Below are 24,934 nucleotides of genomic sequence, written 5' to 3'. Positions count from 1 at the left end.
TCTTAAAGCAATATGAGCTGCGATTTTCATGCTGAAAATTTTTTTTTACGAAAGTGTTATTTTCTACTAAATTGACAAAAATATCATGCTTTTTAAAGTTTTGTTAGCCATATCTTTTTTGGAAAGCCGTAAAGAAGCCTCAATTGAAGCAAATTTGAATTATTGTCGTCCTGTACAAAAATTGATCCGCGGTATAATCCTTCGTAGAAAAATCTTTCTTCTGACGAAATTAGTGATTCTTTCAAATTATTTTTATCATAAGGGTTTAAGTTACATGCAGACTAATCATGCTAGTATTTTTGCAGAAAAATAAAATTCTAAAAAATACAGCTCATATATTGCTTTAAAATGCATCATGATAAACCTTTACAGCTGCAGCCAGCAATACCCGCCTCTTGAACACTAACATATTTGCGTTATACTAATTAATTAGTTTTTGAAAACTATCCGCTATTGACGACAATGATTGTTACAAATATATCGTATTGATGACAATGTTATATAAACTCGCTTTAAAACATTTGGTGTTTTGCTTAATTACACATATAGTTTACTGTTGATCTAATATGGTTTGTACATGGTCAGTAAATCCCATACTGTGCGAGACCGAATGAAGATGTTTTAAAAAAAAATGTCCACATTATTCGGGAGAAAAAGTTATTGCTATTTAGACCATATACTTTCGTCATAACTATTTAATAATCCCGCCCCATCAACTGAAGATTTTTAGTTCCATTTTTCACGCTTTGAGGGAAACTCTGGTGTGAAAAACATGATTAAGTTTGCATTGCATGTCATAAGGTTAGCAAAAAAGAAATCCGATAATTTAAGATTTTTTTAAGTCAACCTACTTAAACTCTCTCTCTCTCTCTCTTTCTCTCTCTCTCTCTCTCAGGAATAAGATTTTTTATTCTGAAATTTATGTCTCATATATATATTTGTTTTCCCTTGGACTGAAATGTCACATTTTCATTGGTTTAAACATAGCACGTGATTGCCTCATATATCTCTATATTTGTTCTGTGAGAATTAATATTAGGCAATATGGCCGTCATTGGTCAACGCTTCGTTTACTCATTTCGACATTTCATAGTATTTAATACATAAACCGCATGCCGTAAGTTCTTTAAGTATTTGGAGTAGTTGCCCTTTGAAATTTTTAAAATTAGAATAGTTGCCCTTAGAATATTGACGTCACATTGTTTTGTCTGGAGCAGAACAAAATGGCAGCGTCGAAATTTGCTCAAATCTCCGCAGAGAAAAGGGAGAAAACATTTAAAAAGAATAGCAACAAAACATTGTAAGTAAACATGGGTGAAGCAAAGATTTTTAAAGAGTATTTGAAAGGTGAGATTGAAAATTTTGAAGAGTTTAAAAGAGTTCTCCGCAGAGAAAAGGGAGAAAACATTTAAAAAGAATAGCAACAAAACATTGTAAGTAAACATGGGTGAAGCAAAGATTTTTAAAGAGTATTTGAAAGGTGAGATTGAAAATTTTGAAGAGTTTAAAAGAGTTAAATTGGACGAGATGTTAGGTATCCTGTACATGGCTGTGCCATGATCATCGCTATTTGTGAATAAATATGTCACTTAATAGTCCTCGGGAAAACAAAACACTTATTAGGTTAGTTACTGACTCACTACGGAAATATATTGGGTTGATCAATCTCATAGACGGCTCGGCTTCGCCTCACCATCTATGAGATTGATCAACCCAATATATTTCCGTAGTGAGTCAGTAACTTACCTAATAAGTAATAATAATAATAATAATAATATATATATATATATATATATATATATATATATATATATATATATATATATATAAAAAAACTTAGAAATAAGAGATATATGCGTTAGATCTTATAGAACTAATTACAATTTCAATGATTAAAAAAATTAACATGTATGCGTGGATCATAATAAAGGATTGACAGGATAAGAAAGTGATCATTTTAAAAACTGCACGTATTTGTTAAAGCTTGGGAACATGCATCATTAATGAAGTAATTCATATTTTTCTACATTTCTTTTTCATTTGGCGACGCAAAAAAAGAGAGAGAAAAAAAAAGAATGGCGTAACGTCTTATTTGAAATGAAAGAGAAAAAGATAAAAAGCCATTGTTTTCGATAATAACATTAGAAATTATCAATTAGCCACAAAACTGCATCCCGCAAAGCTAAAAAAATAGTACGGCGCGTTGTGTCAGATTTTTACGTCAAAACATGAATCTGATAACGTCATGCTTGGCACTGAAGCGTAATAACATCTTTTTTGACGTGGCAGCGAAAGGGTTAATATATGCAGTTATGAATCCATTTCCGTATACAACTCAATATGCTCAAGATATCGTTCATTATGAATTTTAACAGACAAAGTTGTGTTTACTTTATAAGGCATGCGCGGATCTAGAAGAGAGGGGGGGGGGGGGTAGAGAAGTGCGGACCCCCCCCCCCCTTCCTGTTAAATTCAACTTTCTTTAAATTACATTATAAAAATAACACATATATGCATCGGATCCCTCTCCCCTGGACAAATCTTGATCCGCACATGTAAAGTATTAATTCAGCCATGTTAACATAGTACTTACTCAGCCATAGACCGAGTAACGTACGTGTGCAATAACTCGACTTCATCAACCATGTGTGTATTATATCAAAATATGATATTCAATTCGTTTGCTTTAACATTATCTCTGTTGTAATAATGATCGACAGCTAGTCATTGAACATCGCGCTAAGCTCTTAATATTTCTTGTTTTACTTTCTCGTCACGTGATCATTGAGTCTCCGCCTTCACTACGCCACACACACACCCCTCTTCTACTTAAACTTCTAAGCAAATACATATACAGCCTGTCTACATCTGTCTTCTCAGTCGAATGAATACGTTACATTTGCTTTGTTATATCTGTTAGGCATACACATCTATACTCATAGAGTTATATAGTTTGACCTGATTGACAACATTATGATGTCCCTGTCCGGAAACTCTGTGTATCCCCACGATGTCCTCGCTGTGTGGTTATGTCTGCTGACAGTATCCCAGGCGTACGGTGAGTCTACTTTAAGTACATTTCTAAAAATCATGATATTTTCCAAATGAGGTTGGTTTGGGATACTTTACAAGGACTGAATCAAACCATTAGTAATAAAATGTAAAAAAAAAAATAAGGGCATTTTATTGAATTTCCCAGAAATTATTGTTAAAATAACAGTAGCAATACTACATTATAAAACCAATCTCCACACTCAAAGAGCATTAACATATTAACTACAAATATTTTAAAGGCTATATACTTAACGTACTTCAAAAAAATATATTGAAAAAGGAAATATCAAGTTTCTAATGTAACTTGATGTCGGGAAAAGGTCAATGGTTCGGTAGTTAGGAACAATGACAAGTAAGGGTTCTTTATCGTGCTGGCACCTACCATGATTCATGACTTAATGCTGCAACTTTTATATTTTATGTGCAAGTACTTTCCCTGATTGTACTTCATTTGAATTATATACAGACTTACTAGAAAAAAATATATGTTTAAAGCGTTTATCGAATGCATTTCATTTCATGTATGAGATCGATAGTACACTTGTCTTCCGGGGCGGGGGGGGGGGGGGGGGTTAATCTTAAGACACTAATAGTTCATTGTATAAAATATAGATATATACACAGTATACACAATTTACATTAAATCAAACTCATGTAGCATTAATATATTCATTTTTTCAACTTCAATGTTATTGTATTAGAGATTAAATTTATATTCGTATTATTTGTATATTAAAATTCTATTAGAAATGAAATTTTATAACATTAGTTACTAAGGTTCGTTTATCGATTGAACTACATTTGATTTTTATATATTTAAAGGTTTTGCTACAGAAAATTTATACTTTCAAATCGTTTTAACAACTGCATTTGAATGTTCAATACATGCATACATGTTTTATAAACTAATAGAACCACGAGTTAACATCATCACAATAGTAATGTTGTTAGAACATGTGTGTTTATCTTCACAGTTAATGTCGCCCTCAACAAACCAGCATACTTACAGTACCCTGATCCAGATGACGACAACTGGGACGCCAGTAACGCTGTAGATGGACATAAATCAGACCTGAGTAGTGGTGGAGGTCAATGTGCTTTATCACAGTACGGACAAACCGCCACCTGGTGGGTCAACCTGACCACCATCCACAGCATCCACCACATCACCATCTACTTCGAGACGAACAATCAACCATTGGGTATAGTCACATTTACTGATTATCGTTATTGATAAGGTTCTGTTAAACGTAAATTCCGTTGTTGGTATTATTTGTTATGAAACTGTTTATGGGGCAGGTATAATATATCAATGGGATATAGTCACATTTTTTTCGATCATCTCATGTAAACATAAATTCCGTTGATTTTATTTATAATGAGACTGAGTAGGGAACTATTTCCGATTTTTTTTTTCAGAATACAAAACAAAGTAACAAGTTTATCAGTGTTTTGTTCCGTGCAAGAATTTTTTTGCAAAAAATGTATGTGAAGTTAAACCCCTATCAACTGGTGAACAAAATTTAAATAACAAAACAGTTATGAATAAGGCGTTTAATAACAACGTTTATTACAGAAACTTTGTAATATTGCTTATTTCTATTAAAAGAGTGAACATATCTGAGATTAACATTATAAAATGTATGGTTGCACAAAGTATTAAATAAATGAAAGCTCCAGAGACAAATCGTGACTGTGTGTCATTACATAAAGCCAAGCGTCGCGGTCGGTGTTGGCACGATAAGGAAACCTTTAGTTGAAATATGCGTTTTATTTTGAGATGTGATTTTTTTTAATCGTGAATCCTTAATGCCCTGAAAAAAAGATAGATACTGTGTCTGCCCACTCCTTAACCAGGATCTGACGACAACTCAACACGAACTGTGTCAACACAGGTGAAAGGAACTCTGTCACCCCCCCCCCCCCCCCCGTCCGCTCACACACTTGCAAACGTTCAGGCATTCACTAACGCTACCATAAGTTTAGGCGACAGCAAACTTTTCAACTAGACAGAACTATCAGGTGAATCCCTTCTACAGTAGAGGTTTAAAAGAGTGAACAGATTTGAGATTTTCAAAATAATATTTATGGTATTAAATAAATTAAAGATCCAGAGACAAATCATAACTGTTTGTCATTACATTAGGCCAAGCGCCGTGGTCGGTGGTGGCACGAGAAAGAAACCTTTAGTTGAAGTTTCATTTATCGAGAATCCTTCATGCCCTGTAAAACAAGATAGAGATTGTGTCTGTCCACACCATAACCAGGATCTGACGAGAACTCAACACAGGTGAAAGGAACTCTGTCACCCCCCCCCCCCCCCCCCCTCACACACTTGCAAACGTTCAGGCATTCACTAACGCTGCCGTAAGTTTAGGCGACAGCACACTTTTCAACTAGACAGAACTATCAGGTGAATCCCTTCTACAGTATATAGGATGTAGGGGCAGCAAGTGAACTTTTGTATTATTGGCATGAATACACTAACGAAACTTTTTTGTTTGTATATACGGTTTATTTATGTTTCATTGTTGGCCCTTTAACATAAAACTTATCTACATAGATATACACTGTTGTAAAACATTGTTATCTACTATGTACTGACATCACCACTATTTATTTGACATGAATTATGTCTACATGCCCGCTTCATTTGTGCGTTAATACATTTAGTGTCAACCATATATATTTGTTGACCATTACATGTTGAGAATCATTTATCGGTTCTATTTTTTATCTAACTAACTGCTTACTACTTATGGCCTTCATATTATTATTTTTTATTACGATACAGGTCCTTCTAATGGCTACACTAAGTATTTCCTTGGATTCTCTGTGTACGTCTCCAATACAACAGACAGACTACAGGGAACACTGTGTTACAAGGACGACAACTTTACAGTAGACACCATACCTGCTGTCTTCACCACCACCTGTCCTGTACACGGACAGTACGTCATCTACTACAACGAGAGACTACCAGGATTTACCTACCCTGACTATTACTCTGACATTGTTGAGACTGCCCTCTGTGAAGTGGAGGTGTATGGTGAGTGTACCTTATCTTCAATTCAATATGTGCAATTAAAACATAGTATACAACATCTTTAATATTGATCTTAACTTTAGTATGTGACTGGTGTATATACCTCTGTGAAGTGGAGGGTGGGTGTACTTTATCTTCGATTCAATATGTGTAATTAAAACATAGTACACGGTACCGTGGTTCTGCCAACATCTTTTAAATTGACTAACTTTAGTATGTGACTTGTATGCTGTGTTTTTGATCGATATAAGCATGTTAATTTTCATGCTACAATTACCATTATTTCAAACAATTTGATTTAATTGTAGATAAATTTGACAATGATGCAATTTACATATGATGATTGTGTTTTCCCCAATAGTGTCCTCACTCATTGCTACATAAAAGTTTAACATGAACCATATCAACATAGATAATTAGTACTCGATGCATATGCATTATTAAATTACCATGATGAAAGACATGCCTAGTTATGCATAAGCAAAGTATGCCATTCTACTCATGAAGTAATTAAGAACTTTTTAGAAGTATAACTAAGTCAGTACCATTGCATAAATTGAAGGATGTCCTGCTACCGGATATTTTGGGTCCAACTGTTCCGTTCCCTGTCCAGACGTCAACTGTCAGTCCTGTCACATAGAGACGGGCACCTGTCAGGGCTGTAAACTTGGATACAAAGGTCACCGATGTGAAATAAGTAAGACTACAGATCTGAAATTCTACGGAAAAATGGATTAAGATGTTGTATAACTACAGTACCATACTAATGAACATAATTATATCATATTATAAATCTTTGTGTTTGTTTTTACAGTGTAGGCTAGAATACAGTAAATTTGTAAAATAAAAAAAAAGGTCAGGTTGATTATGTTCAATATGAAATTGGTTTGTATTGATAGCTTGTGAAGAAGGAACATATGGTGCTGGCTGCAAAGAAACATGTGGACAATGCCGTGATATAAACCAGTGCTCCATCAACAATGGGACTTGCTTAATTGGGTGTGATGCTGGTTTTAAAGGAGACTTGTGTAAAACTGGTAAGTATGAAGATAGATCAACACATTAGGTAAACAAATGTGTTTTAAGGAGTAGTAGATTGATAAGGAGAGCGTAGCAGGAACTGCACATAAGATGCACTATTGTCAACTTCATAGGCGATCTCTGCACATATCATACTGATATTAAGTGCTTTTCATGTCAGAATGATATTGAAATCACATTATAATTATCATGTCGATTTATTTACATAGAGCTATTAAACTCACGACCTACACCTTTCAAAACTTTTCAAAGAAAACTGTGCATAACATACCAGCTGTTTTTGTAGAGTTCTTTTAATAGTTAAAGCTAAAGTGATAGCTTTTGTTTTGTTTATTTCCATTTCATGCAATTATTTTTTTGTGTCTAGAAAAAGGGACCGGGTGCATTAATTTTAAAAAATTAATTAATTAAATGATTCTGTCAATTTGACATGTACTAGCTATTTGGATGAGATTATCGTTCTAATAAATTAACCACACGAAGTTGTATAAAATGGTATGTTTATAAGTTTCAAAAAATTCTTTTAACTTCACATTAGAAAACTGTATTAATACATTAAACTGAGTTAAATTTATAGCATGTGACCGAGGATCGTATGGCTATGACTGCAGAGAAACATGTGGACATTGTCGTGACAAAAACCAGTGTGTCAACATCAATGGATTGTGTCTGACGGGATGTGACCCTGGTTATCAGGGAGACTTGTGTAAAACATGTAAGTGTGTTGTCGTATGATATACATTTGAATAAACAAAAATATAGCTATCATTTCTTTATCATAATAATGGTATCAATGTTACCGTGTAATCTGATTTTTAGATTTACACTATAAGTTTTTAGGTCACATGAGTCACTCAGGTGACCTATTGCAATTGGTCTTCGTCTGTCGTCGTGCGTTGTGCGTCGTGCGTTGTGCGTCGTGCGTTAACAATTTTACATTTTTAACTTCTTCTTGAAAACTACCAGGCCAATCGTTACCATTTTTGGTGTGAAGCATCTCTATGGTAAGAAGAATCTAAATTGTGAAATTTATGGCTCTACCACCCCTGGGGTGCCACGGGCGGGGCCAAATATGCAAAAAAAAGCCAAATTTTCAAAAATCTTCTTCTCTACTTCCACACAAGTGAGGAAAAAACTGAATGCATGGTTATGATGTCCATGAGGCCCTCTACCAAAATTGTGAAATTTATGGCCCCTGGGTCAGGGGTTCTGGCTCTAGGGTGGGGCCAATATGGCCATATAGTAAAAATGTATTAAATCTTAGAAAATCTTCTTCTCTACTCCCATATATATTTGTTAAAAACTAAATGCATGGTTATGATGTCCATGAAGCCCTCTACCTTAATTGTGAAATTCATGACCCCTGGGTCAGGTGTTCAGGCTCTAGGGTGGGGCCGATATGGCCAAATAGTAAAAATGTATTAAATCTTAGAAAATCTTCTTCTCTACTATCATATATATTTGTTAAAAACTAAATGCATGATAATGATGTCCATGAAGCCCTCAACCTAAATTGTGAAATTCATGACCCGTCGGTCAGGGGTTCAGGCTTTAGGGTGGGGCCAATATGGCCATGTAGTAAAAATGTATTAAATCTTAGAAAATCTTCTTCTCTACTCTCATATATATTTGTTAAATACTAAATGCATGATTATGATGTCCATTAAGCCCTCTACTTAAATTGTGAAATTCATGACCCCTGGGTCAGGGGTTCAGGCTCTAGGATGGGGCCAATATGGCCAAATTGTAAAAATGTATTAAATCTTAGAAAATCTTCTTCTCTACTCCCATATATATTTGTTAAAAACTAAATGCATGGTTATGATGTCCATGAAGCCCTCTACTTTAATTGTGAAATTCATGACCCCTCGGTCAGGGGTTCAGGCTCTAGGGTGGGGCCGATATGGCCAAATAGTAAAAATGTATTAAATCTTAGAAAATCTTCTTCTCTACTCCCATATATATTTGTTAAAAACTAAATGCATGATTATGATGTCCATGAGGCTCTCTACTAAAATTGTGAAATTCATGACCCCTTTGTTAGGTGTTCATGCTCTAGGGTGGGGCCAATATGGCCATATAGTAAAAATGATTTAAATCTTTAAAAATCTTCTTCTCTACTCCCACACATGTGGGCAAAAAACTGAATACATGGTTATGATATCCACAATCTCCTTTACCTAAATTGTGAAATTCATGGCCCCTGGGTCAGGGGTTCAGGACATGAGGGGGGGGGGGGCAATATGGCAATTAAGTGTTAATGCATATAATGTTTAAAAATCTTCTTCTCTATTCTCACACATCTGTATAAAAAAACCGACTAATAATTATGTTTACCAGGATGTCCTCTACTGAAATTTTAATTTTCATGTCCCCTGGGGTATGGGTTTTGACTCTAGGGCAGGGCCAAAATGGATGTATAGATGCTAATGCATATAACGTTAAAAAATTATCTTCTTTACTCCCACACACCTGAAAGGAAAACTAAATTCATTATTTTGTAGACCAGATCTTTTAGTTTTTCACCAAAATTATAGGTTTCACAGTTCTTTTTGAATTATATGTGGTTGTCATTACAAATTTATAATTTTTCTACTCCAGTATGAAATCTAATTAATTAGATGCAGATATGAGACTCCATGACAAGTTTGTGTATTGGATATATGCTACTCAGGTGACCGTTAAGGCCAATTGGCCTCTTGTTTGAATACATATTACTGCTGTTTTGTCAAACTAATGCAGAAGACGCTTGTGGTTTTTACTATGTTTGGAAAGCAAACAATCTGCTGTCTAGATGATCATGTAAAATAAGTTTAAAACATTTAAATTGAATAGCATTTTTTAACACCTAAACCTTGTTAGATTGAATATTTTATTTGCAGCATGTAACAGAGGGTCGTATGGTTCTGAATGCAATGAAACATGTGGACATTGTCGTAACGTAGACCATTGTTCCAATATTAATGGGACGTGTTTGACAGGGTGTGGTGCTGATTATCAAGGAGACTTGTGTAAAACTCGTGTGTAGATTTGTATTAAATATATAGCACAAAAAAAAATATATATAATACATGTATTTCACATGTAAGTAGATTGTCTAGGGATTAATACTAATTATATAACACATTTGAATCATTTCAGTTTGCCCCGTTGGATATTTTGGACAAGACTGTTCTGAGACTTGTATCAACAGTTACACCTGTGATGGCTGTAACGATGTCAGTGGTTCATGTGATTATGGCTGCCGTCCTGGCTGGATAGGATACTTCTGTCAAAAAAGTACATATTCTTTTTTCTTTTTTTTTTTTTTATTCATGGTATGGTAATCGGAGATTTAATAATTGATTATTAATTATCGAAATAGTATTCAAAACATTACATAAGACATTTATTTTGAAATATGACGTTTGGCTTATGAATCATATATTTTCAAGTTTACCTCAAAGTAACAATAACCTATATATATTATAAAATGTGCCAACGAATGACTACATTGATCATTTAATGTGTACCAAGTTGTACTAATGTGGGTACATCGGACGCCAACAATTTGTTCATAGGTTAGTGTTTACATTTTTCTTGTAAACTAAGAAAAGAATTTTTTAAGACAACAAACACAGCCAAAATAACAGTAAAGCATATATGTTTCTTTAAGAAAATCACAAACTTAATTTGCGTAAAAATAGATATACAATCGCCATAGTTAATTTCTGAACAGAGAAGAAATGGCAACGCAAGTAAGTATGAATATGTGGTGTTTTTCAGTTTTTCTCTTAAAATTACACACCTATAATTTCATTCTATATTTTTATATAATATTTTTGCTCTAAAAATAAGTATTAAATATGATCGTTATATAAAAATTGTATATATGTGAAATACAACCCGGTCATCGCGTTGGTGTTTAAAAAAATTCGGCTTCTGAAAAACGTGGAATAATGCACTCGGTGTACCAGGGTAAGTAGTAACTTTGCTTATGGAATCTATATCATATCGTGTTGCCATTTATTGAAATTGTAATTTTGTGAATTTTTCTCAAATCCGGCTGTTCTAATACATGTTAAAACAAACCAACACGTTTAAGTCTGTTTATACTTTCAAGTTGTTTCTTTAATATAAATGAAATAAAATTGTTGGTAAGTCATCCAATGTTAATGAGTTATAACCTAAATGTAAGTTTGTTTTGAAACTTTGTAAATGTATTATGACACTTTTAATTCTATTTGTTTGACATGGGTTTTTTCGTCTCTAAAGTTAAGTATATTTTACAATTCAACTATTAGTCAAAACAGGAATAGGATCGGAAGGGGGAGATGTCAACTACTTGTCAGAACAGGAATATGACATGAGGGGAGAGAACTGCTAATAGGGTCAAATGTCGTGTAAAAGACAAAATATGGTGTGAAAAGTGAACATATCCGATTTGCTACATATTGTACGACATGTAAACTTTGTGTACTATTATTTTGTAAAATTTTGTTGTCGCCATCGATCATCATACGGGGCGTCTTCTGTTGCAAGGCCAAATGCATTTACCGGGGTATGGAGAGGGCAAATGAGTGAGTGAGAGCTCTGTGTCTTAAGTGTTTCTTGGATTTTAGGTATCTAACTCTTTCTTTTTAAATAAAAAAAGGAATGCAAGAAAGAAGTAAAGTTCGAAGACTTGGAGTATACAAAAAGTGGACATTAACAAAACCAAAACCATACAAAAGGAGGGATGCAGCTTGTTCTTTTTGAACAACAACGGGTGTTTGTGGTTTGGTATTTTATGCATTTCATGATTAACACACTATTTCTTTCATTAATTTGATTTTTTTCTGCTACTGATGACATATAAGTGGTACTTTTTTGTTTTTGTTTGTTTGTTGTTTTTTTTTATTTGTTTCTTTTTTATATTCTCTAAAATCAAATAGAACTTAACACATGGTCGTGTCAAATAATAACGGGATGGCATTCTCGAAATGTCACATGGAATAGAGAACTGACTGCTAAGTGTATTAACCGCCGACAGGTGCACCCCAATCATTTGCAGGTAAACATATTTTTATGACCAAAGTTCTTTTTTATTATTTTATGCTCTTCTTTTTTTTTCTTGTTGTTTTTTATTTACGTTTTTACTGTTACCTTTCATTTAGGAATCCTTCTTGTACTCAAAGAACTCATGCCTTTATCTGGACACAACTACTGAACTGTGAACTGTAGCAGTTTTTAAAGCAATTACCAAAAAATCTATGGTTGTGCAATAACGAATATTTCTTAATCGATGTAGATATTACATTGTATTTCTTTCATCACGATTAGTTTAAGATTAGCTGTAAATAATCTTTGAAAACGACATAGCATCAATAACATTTGCAGTCTTCCCAATTTTATGACATCGTCGTATTTCAATGAATTCAATGAATGATTGTACAAAATAGTGTTTATCTGTATATAAAACACTTTATTAAAACCCCTGTCACACCAGAGCTGCGTCTTCATGGCGATCCCGATGCGTCCCTAAATAATACAAAACACCAAATTGCATGCAGTGGGGTCTCCTTCAGCGCCGTAACAACGCAACGGCATCTTCATTTGTCGCGGTGTGGTCGCCTAGAACATTATAGAACGCCATGCGACGGCACGCATTTTTAACATGAACAAAATAACCGCCGTAGATCTGCGTTTTGATAAACACGCATTAAAAACGGATGTGGGGTCGCCGTCACAACGCCGTAAGGTCTCCAACCCCGCCACAATTGCTCCGTTGGCGCTTAAGGAACGCAACCAATCGCAGTGTAGACGCAATGATCAGTCGACGGTGCTTGTATGTAGACCCTAGGAGTCATTTGTGATGTCACTGTGTCTCCACCGCGCTATTGCTGCGCGTCCACAGCGTAAGAACGAGTTGTTTTTCACTTCGCTACGTTCACTCGGCGACCCCAAAGAGTTGTTGCCTCATTCATCGCGCTCTCTTGACGTTTCATCTGCGTTTATACCGCACTTGCAATTGCGCTAGTGCAATGTCAACCAGACGACAAAAATTTAAAAAATGGCTGTTGTACAATAGCAAGCGATGTAGTATTCTCAAACTTGATATAGATGACTATGTAAAAAGGAGCATTTATGAATATTACAGGACCTATTTGAGGACGTAGATCGAAATCATGCCGTTTTGTTCTGATGTTTTCACATGCTCTCTAACAACTTATAACGATTTTTTTGTTGGCCTGTCAAATAGAATTATTATCTGTCGCAAATTATTAAGAAGTTAGTTACGTTTCAATTTAAAGTATACCTTATTTTATCAAAACAAAGTCATATTCTTATCAGTCATTTACAAGTTGTTAAGTGTAAAGACCGCTCGGCGGATACCCAGTGAGAGCGAAGTCAACCGTGAAGTAGAATTCTGTGGAAACGCAGTAACACGTCACGGGAGCTCTGTAGAACCGCCTCCGTCGCCGTCAGGAAGCCGTGACATCCTCATGTTTAAAAGTTTCATATATTTTTTTTCTGAATTTGGTTTGCGATCCTACGGCGATTCCATTAATTTTACAACGCCGTGAACACACTGGGGGACGGCAGCTTGGTGCGGCAAGGCCTTAATATCGTTGTTGTTAACATTATCTGTATTATTTATTAAAAGCAGTGAATGCAGATATAATATTTTACTACAATTATGCTTTTTAAAAATCAGTTCAGTTTGTGTTATATTATTTTTTCAAGTTTTCATTTGTCTATTTCATTTGAGTTTAAATAAAAATGTATGAACTATTTTTTGAGAAATTATATGAAAGTTTTATTCTTATCAAAATATGTTTTAGAAAGCTGTGAATATTCTCACCGGTAGTTTTGAATTGAATTATTAACATTGTGAGGCTAGGTACATATAAAATCAGCTATTTTGTGTGTTCATATGACAATAGGCTACTTTGTTTGTGATATAACATCAGAGCTTGCTAGTGGCAGTTTGGAAAGTATCGCCTGCGAAAAAAGAGTCGCCGGAGAATTGGAGGGGAGGATTTTCCTGGAGAATCTCTGTAATTTGCAATTGTCGAATACGAATCTGACAAAGAACAGTTTCACCATGCGATGTGTGTTGTCTGTAAAATGGCTATAGACTTGTGACCGGCCTGTGGGAGTACCGTCCATTTAACTGCCCCGTGTAATCATAACAATCAGCTCCGATCAGTCGAGTATATGTTGAATTTTGTTTAGATATTTTATTTCTTTTTTTTGTAAATAAATAAGATAAACTGTTAATTGTTGTTTTAACTTGTGTATTTTGGTTAGTGAGTAATTTTATTTATATCTGGGGGTTCCATACTATTTGTAGTTTTACGCGTTTTACTTTAGTTAAAATGTTGTCATTATTAAGGTTTGCGGACACTCCACAACTAATAATATTGTCATTTAAAAGAAAGAATAATATCTTTACAGTACATATAATACTCTCTTGATAAAATCTTAACATTTATTTCGTTAAAAAAATAATATTATATTAATGTTGTTGGTGTTAGATTACAAAACATGAACCAAAATTAAAATGAAAATATACTTTTTACTATCTAATTAGATTCTGTTCAGTAAACCACATTGTCAATTGTAATGAAAACTAGACACGATCTCGTTGCGAGCAACGAGTGGGTCTTCCGGTACATACACTGCGAAATGCAGATTTCCGGGAAACGTCATTTTTAAACTTCAATATCTCTGCAATGCATTGTCCGATTTTAAAACGGTTTTTACTTTTGTATTCAGTACAAAAATGTCAACAAAACGCATATGCTTTAAAATTCCAAAAATCGAAATATTAGAATCACTTCCGGTAACGACCGGAAGTGACGGACGACCTGCTCGTTTAAAAGTTTGATAAGTTTAAAAATATTCGGATGGAAAAAATTGTAGATTATTTGATTTAAAAAAAAATTAAAACACAATTTTCCAAAAATGCTGTTTGAGCGGACTGGAAGTGACGGACGATCGTAGTTTTACCTGATCGGCCCTAGAAATTTAAAAATCTATCATTCCTGAAACTTTCAATTTTTATCTTTAATCGTTTTTGAGAAAAAGGGAGGACAAGATCACTTTTTACAAAAAGAAAAACGAATATAACGGCCGACCTGAAGTGATTACATCAACAAAAATGTACATGATAAAAGACCTTGATATTTTGTATATTTCGTGAAATTTTCATAAAAATCAATTGTAGCATATTTGGGATATTTGAGTTTTAAGAAAAATGTTGAGATAAAAAAGAATAATAATAATAACTAGAGCAAAGCTCGTTGCAAAGCAACGAGTGGGTCTCCCGTTAATGTTGGAAGTAAAACTGGAAGTTCCTGTAAGAACCAGAGCTCTTAAACCAATAACAAGGGAAAGTAAAATAAAAAGATGAAAAAAATTGAATTATTCCTGGTACGCCTTAACAAAATCCGAATAATTTTAAGTACGAATTAACATAAACCTTTCTGTTTTCAAGAACGACTAAACAAAAAATACCGAATGTGTTCAAGTACGACTTAACAATTATTTTTGGTACGAGTTAATTTTACTTTGAACATTACGCTAATTTTTAAACAAAAGACGCGGAATCAAAATTTCCGGAAAAATCAATTTTTTAACCCTGATATCTCTGTAATGCATCCTCTGATTTTCAAACGAATTTCAAATTTGAATTCACCATGGCAAGTTCTATAAGACTGTGGTATTGTCTTATTTTGATCAAAAAAATAAAAATTTACAAAAAATGGAACTACTTCCGGTTTTGAGCAAAATCGGTGAATAAAATTTTAAGCCCCCCAGTACATCATTGAATTGATACATCTATCATCAGTTAACATTTCGAAACGATATCTTTAAAGTTTTTGGAGAAATCCTCCGGACAAAATCACTTTTTCAAAAATTAAAAATGGCTGTCAAACTTGAACGGAATTGACGTAAATGCTGAAACTTTAACATCTTTGAGACATGATAACTTTACAAAAGCTCTGAAAATTTCATGGTAATCGGATGAAAAAAATTTGAGATATAAAGCCGAGAAGGAGTCAGAAAAAAACTAGAGCAAAGCTCGTTGCAAAGCTAAAAATATTTGATGATACTCAAGCACACAGTACGGAAGGTCGACTCTTTGAAAAGTTGCTCATAGTAATGTTTTATACAAAATGCAAAGCAACGAGTGGGTCTTCCGTTAATGTAGAAAGTAAAGCTAGAAGTACCTTTAAGAAGCAAAGTTCTTAAACTCGTAACAAAAGTATCTCAAGTACAAAAAAATCAAAAAAAAATAATTCGAATTATTCTTGGTAGTACTTAACAAAATCCGAATGATTTTAAGTACGAATTAACATAAACCTTAACGAATTAAAGAGCGACTTAAAAACAAAATTTCAAATGTGTTTAAGTACGACTTAAAGGAGCATGGTCACGATTTTGGTCAAAAAAGAAATTTCCGATTTTAATGTTTACAATGCTTCAGTGGGGCATTCTTAATAAGCAACCAAAAGTTGAGTGTCATTTGTTGAGTTTTAAGCGAGTTACAGAGCTTACAATTCTTTGCCATGTAAATAAAGCTTTTGTTTACATTTTGAATGTTGAAGTGAAAATTTCAATTCTAAACCTAAAATAAACGTGTTAAATGTTAGGAACTGTTTATTTATGCTTAAAATGAATAAGAAGATAGAAAAATTAGCTTGAAAAAGTTTTTTTATTTGTATATTGAACCTATGTAAACAAAAAACAGGGCACGAGCCTTGTTAACATGACACAGATTTGTGAGCTCTGTATCTTGCTTAAAACTTAAAAACTGACTCTCAAATTTCATTTGATCATTAGAATTGCATTTCTAAAGCATTGCAAATAACAAAAACAGAAAAATAGAATTTGATCAAAATCGTGACCATGCCCCTTTAACAGTTTTCGAATTATTTTAGGTACAAGTTAATTTAACTTTGAACTAACATCTTTTTAGACGGTGGCTATAAATAGCCACGGTCTATTGCTACGGTCCTGACCGGAAGAGTATTTCTCACGGGGACCCTAGCGGATAACGAACGATAACTCTGTTAGGTATGCAGTGTTACACGCAATGTTTATCTATGTGTCGATTTCAGTATAATAACTAATTTTAATCTTTTCAGATATTTTAAGCATTATAGCTGCTAATGATTTTGTACATATATTTAAATAATTTATGAAATTGTGTTTTATTTTAAATGAGCCGTCACCATGTCTGCTTACGCGGTATCGATAATTTATGCACCAACTGCCAGTTGTGACGTTAAACTCTGTATCGGGACTGCATAAACTATATCACTGCGATAATTGGCTAAGGCATCTCACAATAATCGCTTCTTGTTTTTTTTATGATGTAAACAATTGTCAGAAACACACACAATTTAAAAAAGTTTGCCATTTCATATTTCAGCAAGTATGCTTCATCGATAAATTCATTCATTTTCAACGCATTAATTTTAGTTGAGGAAGAATATTTATTTTTTTGTAGCTTATTCTAAAGAATTCACAACAGATACTGATAATGAATATTAGATTAATTACATTTTATTGAACTTCAACCGATCAATTGCACACTTTTTTTCTACAAGTGTTCATGTGTTCTTTTAACAAACAAAAAACTTGAAATTTACGATACAAATATGTTTAATTTTGGACTATCATGTGATTTACCTAATTGTGTAACCCACTCAGTCTGTAGGAACATTAATATTATTACAGGCACCTCAATATTCAGCAGGCAATATTTACTACTGATGTTGACGCTTTACTTGCTGCTGACTTTCTCTCAAACACGCTAATCGATCGACCTCGGATTGTAAAATTCACGTGCAAATCAAGTCGCCATTTTACATGTACATGTATAAACAAACAAAATTTTACGATGTTTCAAAGATTTTCAGTTCAGATTTTTTGTAAGCAAATAAGGGATTAAAGACATGCTCTAAAACGTCTTATGGATTTCACGGCGTATCAGCTCGTGTATCTCTAATTTGCAGCAAACGCTAGCTTTTTTGTGAGAAAAAACAATCGGTTCAACTCATGCAATAGATCATATACATTTATAGTACATTGTGAACGGTAATGTAAGATATAATAAGTTTGTTCACTTAACAGTTTCTGACGAATTTTTCACACTTCACTGAAATAACGCAATTTGATAACGAAGTACAGTCTGTGACTTTAATCCATATGCACCCGTCTCTGCTACAACCTTTTCTTTGGTTTTGGGAGATTTTTTCGCAAACAGATAACATTATTTACACATGTACGTAAATATCACCCCTTTTGTTCTCAAATAATTTTTGACTCGCGAGTACAACTCTATTATGAGCCTTCTTCGACATTTGTTTCCATTTACAAATAGGCGGGCCTATATAAATGCGCTAGTTTGTTACCACTCGCAATTGAAATAAGTGTCATCACTCAACGAAATGCTACATCTGCCGTAGCGTATACATCCATGCTATATTTGCGATAAAAAATGAAACATGAAGGTAAAAAATGTGCTTCATAGATGACTGTGGTATTCTGCTGAGCAACAGAACTAAAGCTTTCCGGAAATATTGCCGGGATTTGCGGACCGTAGAGCAATTGTATAAACTATAGTACATGCAAAGAATAAAATGAAATTTATATACACAGCAGTACGTTCAGAAAAACATGCATTTAACTTGGATTTTGTTTGGTGTTTTTAAAAACTAATTTTGAATAATTAATTTATATTTCTTGTAAGTTTACTAGAAAAAGTTTAATGTTGCAAGTAAATTATGCGTGTTAAAGTGTACTGAGAAGCGATAAAATATACATGTGACTTTCCCAAATTAATTTAAATGATTTGAATAAATCTATAGCTAAATACAATTAGACAGATGTACATTAAAACGTTGATTAATGAAACTGCCGCGACTGAATATTGTATGATATTTTTTTTCTCAAATTTTTATTCACTTTCGTTGTGAGCAAATGGAAATAATCCACTACAGTAAAATATTGATTGACTCTTCTGTTTCATGATGACGTGCATTCCAAAAGCAATACCAGTTTTATCAAACAGGTTCTTGCAAACCATTCCGTTTTCTGTACACCTAAATGTATAACTGACTATGAGGACAAAAGCAAGTGTGATGGTCCACAAGTAAGTGTGATGATGAAACTTTTTCCCCGTGAAGAAATTGAGGGAAAATGCTGTCGAGAGGGACAATAAACAAACTACATGTATGCCCAAATAGTTAGTAAAAACCTGATAAGTATTTTATCATACTAAAGCTTTATTTGTTCTCGTTACTTTGAGAAATCTACAATATCTTTAAAGCACAAAAGTCAAATCCACACTTTTCAAAAGTTGTTCCCCTTTGCAAGGTCAACCCAAAGGTCAAAAGGGAAAAAACCAAAATTCCCTTTCTTTATACAATCAAATAGTTTGGCGTACTGTGATGAAATCGCTTTGGGTTTGATTTATTCATTCAATATGTGGTGGCAACCCACATATTTAATGAGTCATTCTGGGGCAATCAAAATACATTTGTGTAGTACATGTATTACCGAAAACGGAGTTTTAATATCAACTGATATAGATACAAACATATAGATACAAACATATAGATACAAACTTCTATACTACAAAGGCTACTGTGATAAATCTATGGATTTCCCCCAAAAGATGACGATAAAGAGACACAACATTTGTAAAGTGTGGATTGTGACCACAACTACGATTTCCACAGAATTATCCATGTAAGTAACTCACGACCAGTTGTGCTAGTACATGTATGAGACGCTGGCTGTGGATTTTCGATAACAATAATTTATATACATGTAATATGCCACTTTCAAACGGCGCCACCGTCTAACAGTACTTTCAGTACTTTGATTTATTAACCTAGAATGCAGAATCAAAATTTCCGTAAAAATCAATTGTTTAATGTTTATATCCCGCAAACAATCATCCGATTTTTAAACGGATTTAGAACATTATTTGTTCAACAAGTGTTCAAGAATTGTTAACCGTTCAAGTTATATCTGAACAACTGTGTTTTGGGGGCCAACCCTTAAACTCCTTAACGGGGTCACCAACAGAAACTTTTACGTAGCATTTTGTTTAAAACATTACTATGAGCAACTTTTCAAAGAGTCGACCTTCCGTACTGTGTGCTTGAGCATCATCAAATATCAGAAACTTACCGATGTCTAGTTTACAATATTATACCTCTGTGAATATTTTCTATGTAAAATTACTATAAACTAGACAAAATTAAGATGATAACCATTTCAAAGGGCCCCGCTTAAATGATGGACAATAGGATAAAAACAATTTCAGAGAATTTTGCTTTGACCTTGACCTATAACTTAGAAATTTCTCCAGCTGGCATAGAACTTCTAATTCAATCTCGTTCCCCTAACATACAGCCATTTTGTTTAATCTTACAAAGATTAAGCAACTGGGAAATAATCAATGGTCTAAAACTGATTTTAAAGAAATCTGCTATGACCTTCATATTGACTTGGTTCAAGGTCACTGTACGCCATTAACCAAAACGCTCTGTTTAGGTAAGTATTAGCCAAATAGGGTCTAAAAGTAGAGCATATATATGCTCTTAAAATTAGTATTTTTGTGTGATCTAATATGAACTTGACATTTGATCTACAAATATCATTCGAGATCATTGCATGTCCTTTGATCAGAGCCATTACGTGGATGAAGTATGAGCCAAATTGGAGCAAAGGGAGAGATTTACTCCGGACAAGTATTTTTCTTATAATTCTGCTATGACTTTCACAGTTGACCTTGAAAATTGGTTCAAGGTCACTTCACACCTTTTACTCAAAAGCTCTATTTATGTGAAGTCCCTGAAAAAAGAATTTTTGCGTGATCTGATATGACCTTGACCCTTTACATACAACATTCATTTAAGGTCAATGCACATCATCTGACCATAGACACTGTGTGAGTAAAGTATTAGCCAGATTGGACCAAAGGGAGAGAAGATATGCCCCATACAAGGATTTAATACATAACTCTGCTATGACCTTAACCTTATACCTATAAACATGGTTCAAGGTCACTGCAAACCCTTTACCAAAAGGCACTCTGTTGATGAGATAAGAGCCAGATTGAGCCAAGGGGAGAGTAGCTATGCTCCAGATAAGCGATCTTGGATGTAGAGACGGACGGATGGACAAACAGACAAACTGATCACTATAGGGCGCCCGCATAATATGCTTTTCTATCCAACCGTGAAATAGTTTCCGTGCTATCTGCCCATGGTGAATAGTCATCAAAACCATTCACCAGCAGCATTCGATTTTCCTCCTTTTCAAACTCGGAACACCTCTAACATAATCCGATGGCTGTATTAAATTTTAAATCCGATAACTATAATTTGTATATCATAAAAAATTCTGCACTGCCGACAAATAAAGTTTTTTTCAGATAATAAAATACATATTTACTGACTGTACGGACGATAGCAAATTTATTGTCCCTCTCGACAGCAACTATTTTCCTCGGCTTCGACTCGTGATATAGTTGCTGTCTTGGGGGAAAATAAACTTGCTACATCCTCATAGCCAGTAAAAAGGTATATAATGTCCCATCCACCTACATTTCGAGTTATATTACCTCCCGTTTGTAACCTACAATATCACTGTGCAGTCAACACAACAGTCATAGCCGCAAGTTTCACAATTTACTTCTGCTTCTCATGCTCTTAACGTTAAGAGCCTTCACATTGCATAGCAATTCAAACAAGAGACATCCCTCTTACTACAGATAATCATTAGAATTCATTTCATGAATCAATACAACACTCATAAGCATTGAAGTACAGCAACTCTTAATTTTACAAAAATATTAACTGGTACTTTATTTGAAACTGTCCCTTTCTACTTTTAACTTAGTACACTAACATCTTATGAAAAGACATTTTGTCTTGGACTTAGAAAGCTTATGCAATTCTGAGAAAAAGTATACCACACATTGCCAATTCCATTGAGATTTTAGAAAAATATGGCCATTTAAGTGAACCCACCATTTCCACTTTCCCCTATTCAACACAGATTAATAGGGTTCTCCTTAGTAAAACATCTTTACCTGACTTTTTAGAGGTCAATTTTGTTTAACCTCCTTTAATAAGAAACCTTATTCAATACTACAAACATCAACATGATGTTATCATGATAAAAGCATCATATCACTTAAAATGCCCTTACATGTATACCCTCCCCCTATCTTTGGATTTTCATAAAAAGTCATGGTTTTAAATCTTTTACCTAATTTTATGAAACTTTTGGCAATTTCTTTGAGTCATTTCTTTATTGGAATTTATTAGCAATTTTATTAACAAATAGACATGCTGTCCTGCATGTGATTTCTTGTTTCCATGAAAAAAGTAAGCTAACAATCATATTAAGAGAATATCTAATCTGGTTTCTAGTCTCCTTTTAACCATTCTAAAACAGTAAGATAGACTTTAGTAAGACATCTGCCTTAAATTAGAATTAAATTCAAACACACCCAGGTAGCTGCATGGAGATGGATGATCGAGAATTCCATGAAAAATGTTTTTCTACATTTTTCTTTGCATAAATATACATTAAAAAGGTAAAAATATGTTGTTTCTTGTTCATTTCAGATGTAATTATCATAGCAGATGTTATTTCTAGGTCAAATTTACATATCCTACATGTAATGAAGATAATTGGAAAGAGGGGATGGTTTTTCTAATTATGTTAACACATCTAAATACCATTATAAGATACAAAAGAATGGAAATATAATTGCATACTTTTATTTAAAAACATATTTTCACAACTAACAATTGTAAAATTTCTTTAAACAGCCTTAATATTGTTTTCATAATTTTTAATGAAACATAAACCAAAACAAGACATGATGCTTTCTTAAAGTGCCATTATTGTTTATGAATTATCCGATTTCATTTGAATTACCGGTAAATAGTCTGTATTACACAAGGCATGTGGGTGGAGATGACAAGTTAACTTCAAGAGCTAAATCACAAGAATCAACAGGGAAAAGCAATGTGGCCGCCATGTGGAAAGTCTGTTTTGGGCTGAAATAAAAAAAAATCAATTAGCGGTGTTAACATACTATTCATAGCTGCATGTATATTATATATGTGTTTACATTAACAATATTCATAGTATTTCTGGAAAAAAATACTCTGACCATGCAGTGTAATAAGTATAACATATCCTAATACATGACATAAGGTAGCTAAACACAGTTTCGTATAAAACCCAGGGGGTTTTTCTCTTGGGAAAAGCATGATGGGTAGGGATTTTCCTGCTATATTTATGCGGTATACATTTAAATCAAATTCTTAAACTCTCAGTTGCATAATATAATGAATTATCTTTCGAATACATGAAAAAAGTATGTAGAAAAATTTTAAAAATTAATTTTGTGAGACTCTAAAATAAAGGGCGGTAACTCCAAAAACATCCCCATTTTACACATGCAGAATTTCATTAATTTTTTAGCGGGTAACATAGCTCTTTAAAAAGCTGGCGAATGTACCCTGAAAGTACTATGAAATGATGCCTAAGGACTTGTTCTTGAAAATGTACAGAAATAAAAATGGCTGATTTGGTTGCATTCTGCTTTTAGGGGGAGCCTAAAATGCATGGGTGTACTGCATTTAGAGCCATCCTTTTGTCTATTTCCCGCATGTTTTGAGTGCCCAATAAATTCTAGCATTAAGTTACATGTGCATAATTTTTAAATATTTACAAAATTCACGATTTTATCTTTCTATTGATATATAAATATATATGTAACATATTTTAACAATTTTTTTTAATAGGTCAGTTTTGCTTGCCCCTAATCTGAAAACGTCCATATAACGTTACATATAAAACTGTGCTTTGCACCCTTAAAGGAACACATAATATAACGTTGATCTGTCTTTATCTTACAAAATTGCTGCGTTAGCATTTTTGTTCAGTCAGTAGAGTTTTAGTTTGACCCTCAAGCATTAAATAAATGTATAACATGCTTTGTGCATGTTTCATTTCTCACTTTATGACGTTGGGTATATGATTGTGTATTGTGACGTGTTGTTTTACATTGTGATGCATTAGCATTGTGACAGTTTTAAGTGTGACGTCATGTCAACAAAGCCGCTCCGATCATGAGTTCATAACCTTTAGTTCCAATAATAGAATAGAGAGAATATGATACACTTATTTTATGTGTATGTGTATTTAATTATGTGTTAAAATGAGTATCCGGTTATGGACTTCTGAGCCGCTCTATTAATTCAACAAAATTTTATATGAAATGATTACACATGTGTGCATAATTCAAATAGACAATTGTGTAAAGTATCCGATATTGTATTAGACAGGGGGGGGGTGTAATTATTTTTTTAAAAATTTGTTTGTCATCAGTATCAAATGCGCAGTACCATTGGTTATGTTCATTTCATTAAATAAAGTAGAATTAGTAAGTGGAAAGTCAGTTTTGAATTTTGAACTGCACAGTCGTGTTCGAAAGGTCTATCTTTGTATTTGACACATCCTACCTAAATGACAATATCTCGGCCATTTTTTCACTAAATTCAACTTTGGGTACACCAAAATGTTGGTAATATTCTCCTCTTTGCATCAAAGTATTAAAAAGTGACATACAAAAATATTTCATTTCCTTTAAAGGAACACATAATATAACGTTGATCTGTCTTTATCTTACAAAATTGCTGCGTTAGCATTTTTGTTCAGTCAGTAGAGTTTTAGTTTGACCCTCAAGCATTAAATAAATGTATAACATGCATATGCTTTGTG

The 24,934-nt window shown here is 33.6% G+C and overlaps 1 protein-coding gene across 1 annotated transcript in view; it reads left to right on the top strand.

Annotated features, from left to right (window-relative positions):
* Positions 1-2,874: 2,874 nt before the first annotated feature.
* LOC128169291 (multiple epidermal growth factor-like domains protein 10) overlaps positions 2,875-24,934 on the top strand; it is an 85,445-nt gene continuing 63,385 nt past the window's right edge. Inside the window, exons 1-9 of the mRNA XM_052835447.1 lie at positions 2,875-3,058; positions 4,029-4,256; positions 5,849-6,103; positions 6,663-6,797; positions 7,000-7,137; positions 7,719-7,856; positions 10,024-10,161; positions 10,283-10,420; positions 11,434-11,700. Of these exons, the coding sequence (XP_052691407.1) occupies positions 2,974-3,058; positions 4,029-4,256; positions 5,849-6,103; positions 6,663-6,797; positions 7,000-7,137; positions 7,719-7,856; positions 10,024-10,161; positions 10,283-10,420; positions 11,434-11,507 (1,329 nt within the window). The 5' untranslated portion in view covers positions 2,875-2,973 and the 3' untranslated portion in view covers positions 11,508-11,700. The remainder of the gene's footprint in view (positions 3,059-4,028; positions 4,257-5,848; positions 6,104-6,662; positions 6,798-6,999; positions 7,138-7,718; positions 7,857-10,023; positions 10,162-10,282; positions 10,421-11,433; positions 11,701-24,934) is intronic.

This window comes from Crassostrea angulata, unplaced genomic scaffold, assembly GCF_025612915.1.
Source record: "Crassostrea angulata isolate pt1a10 unplaced genomic scaffold, ASM2561291v2 HiC_scaffold_114, whole genome shotgun sequence".
In the NCBI taxonomy this organism is placed as follows: domain Eukaryota; kingdom Metazoa; phylum Mollusca; class Bivalvia; order Ostreida; family Ostreidae; genus Magallana; species Magallana angulata.
Note: the sequence above shows the minus strand (reverse complement) of the source record. Positions and strands in the feature narration are given on the sequence as shown.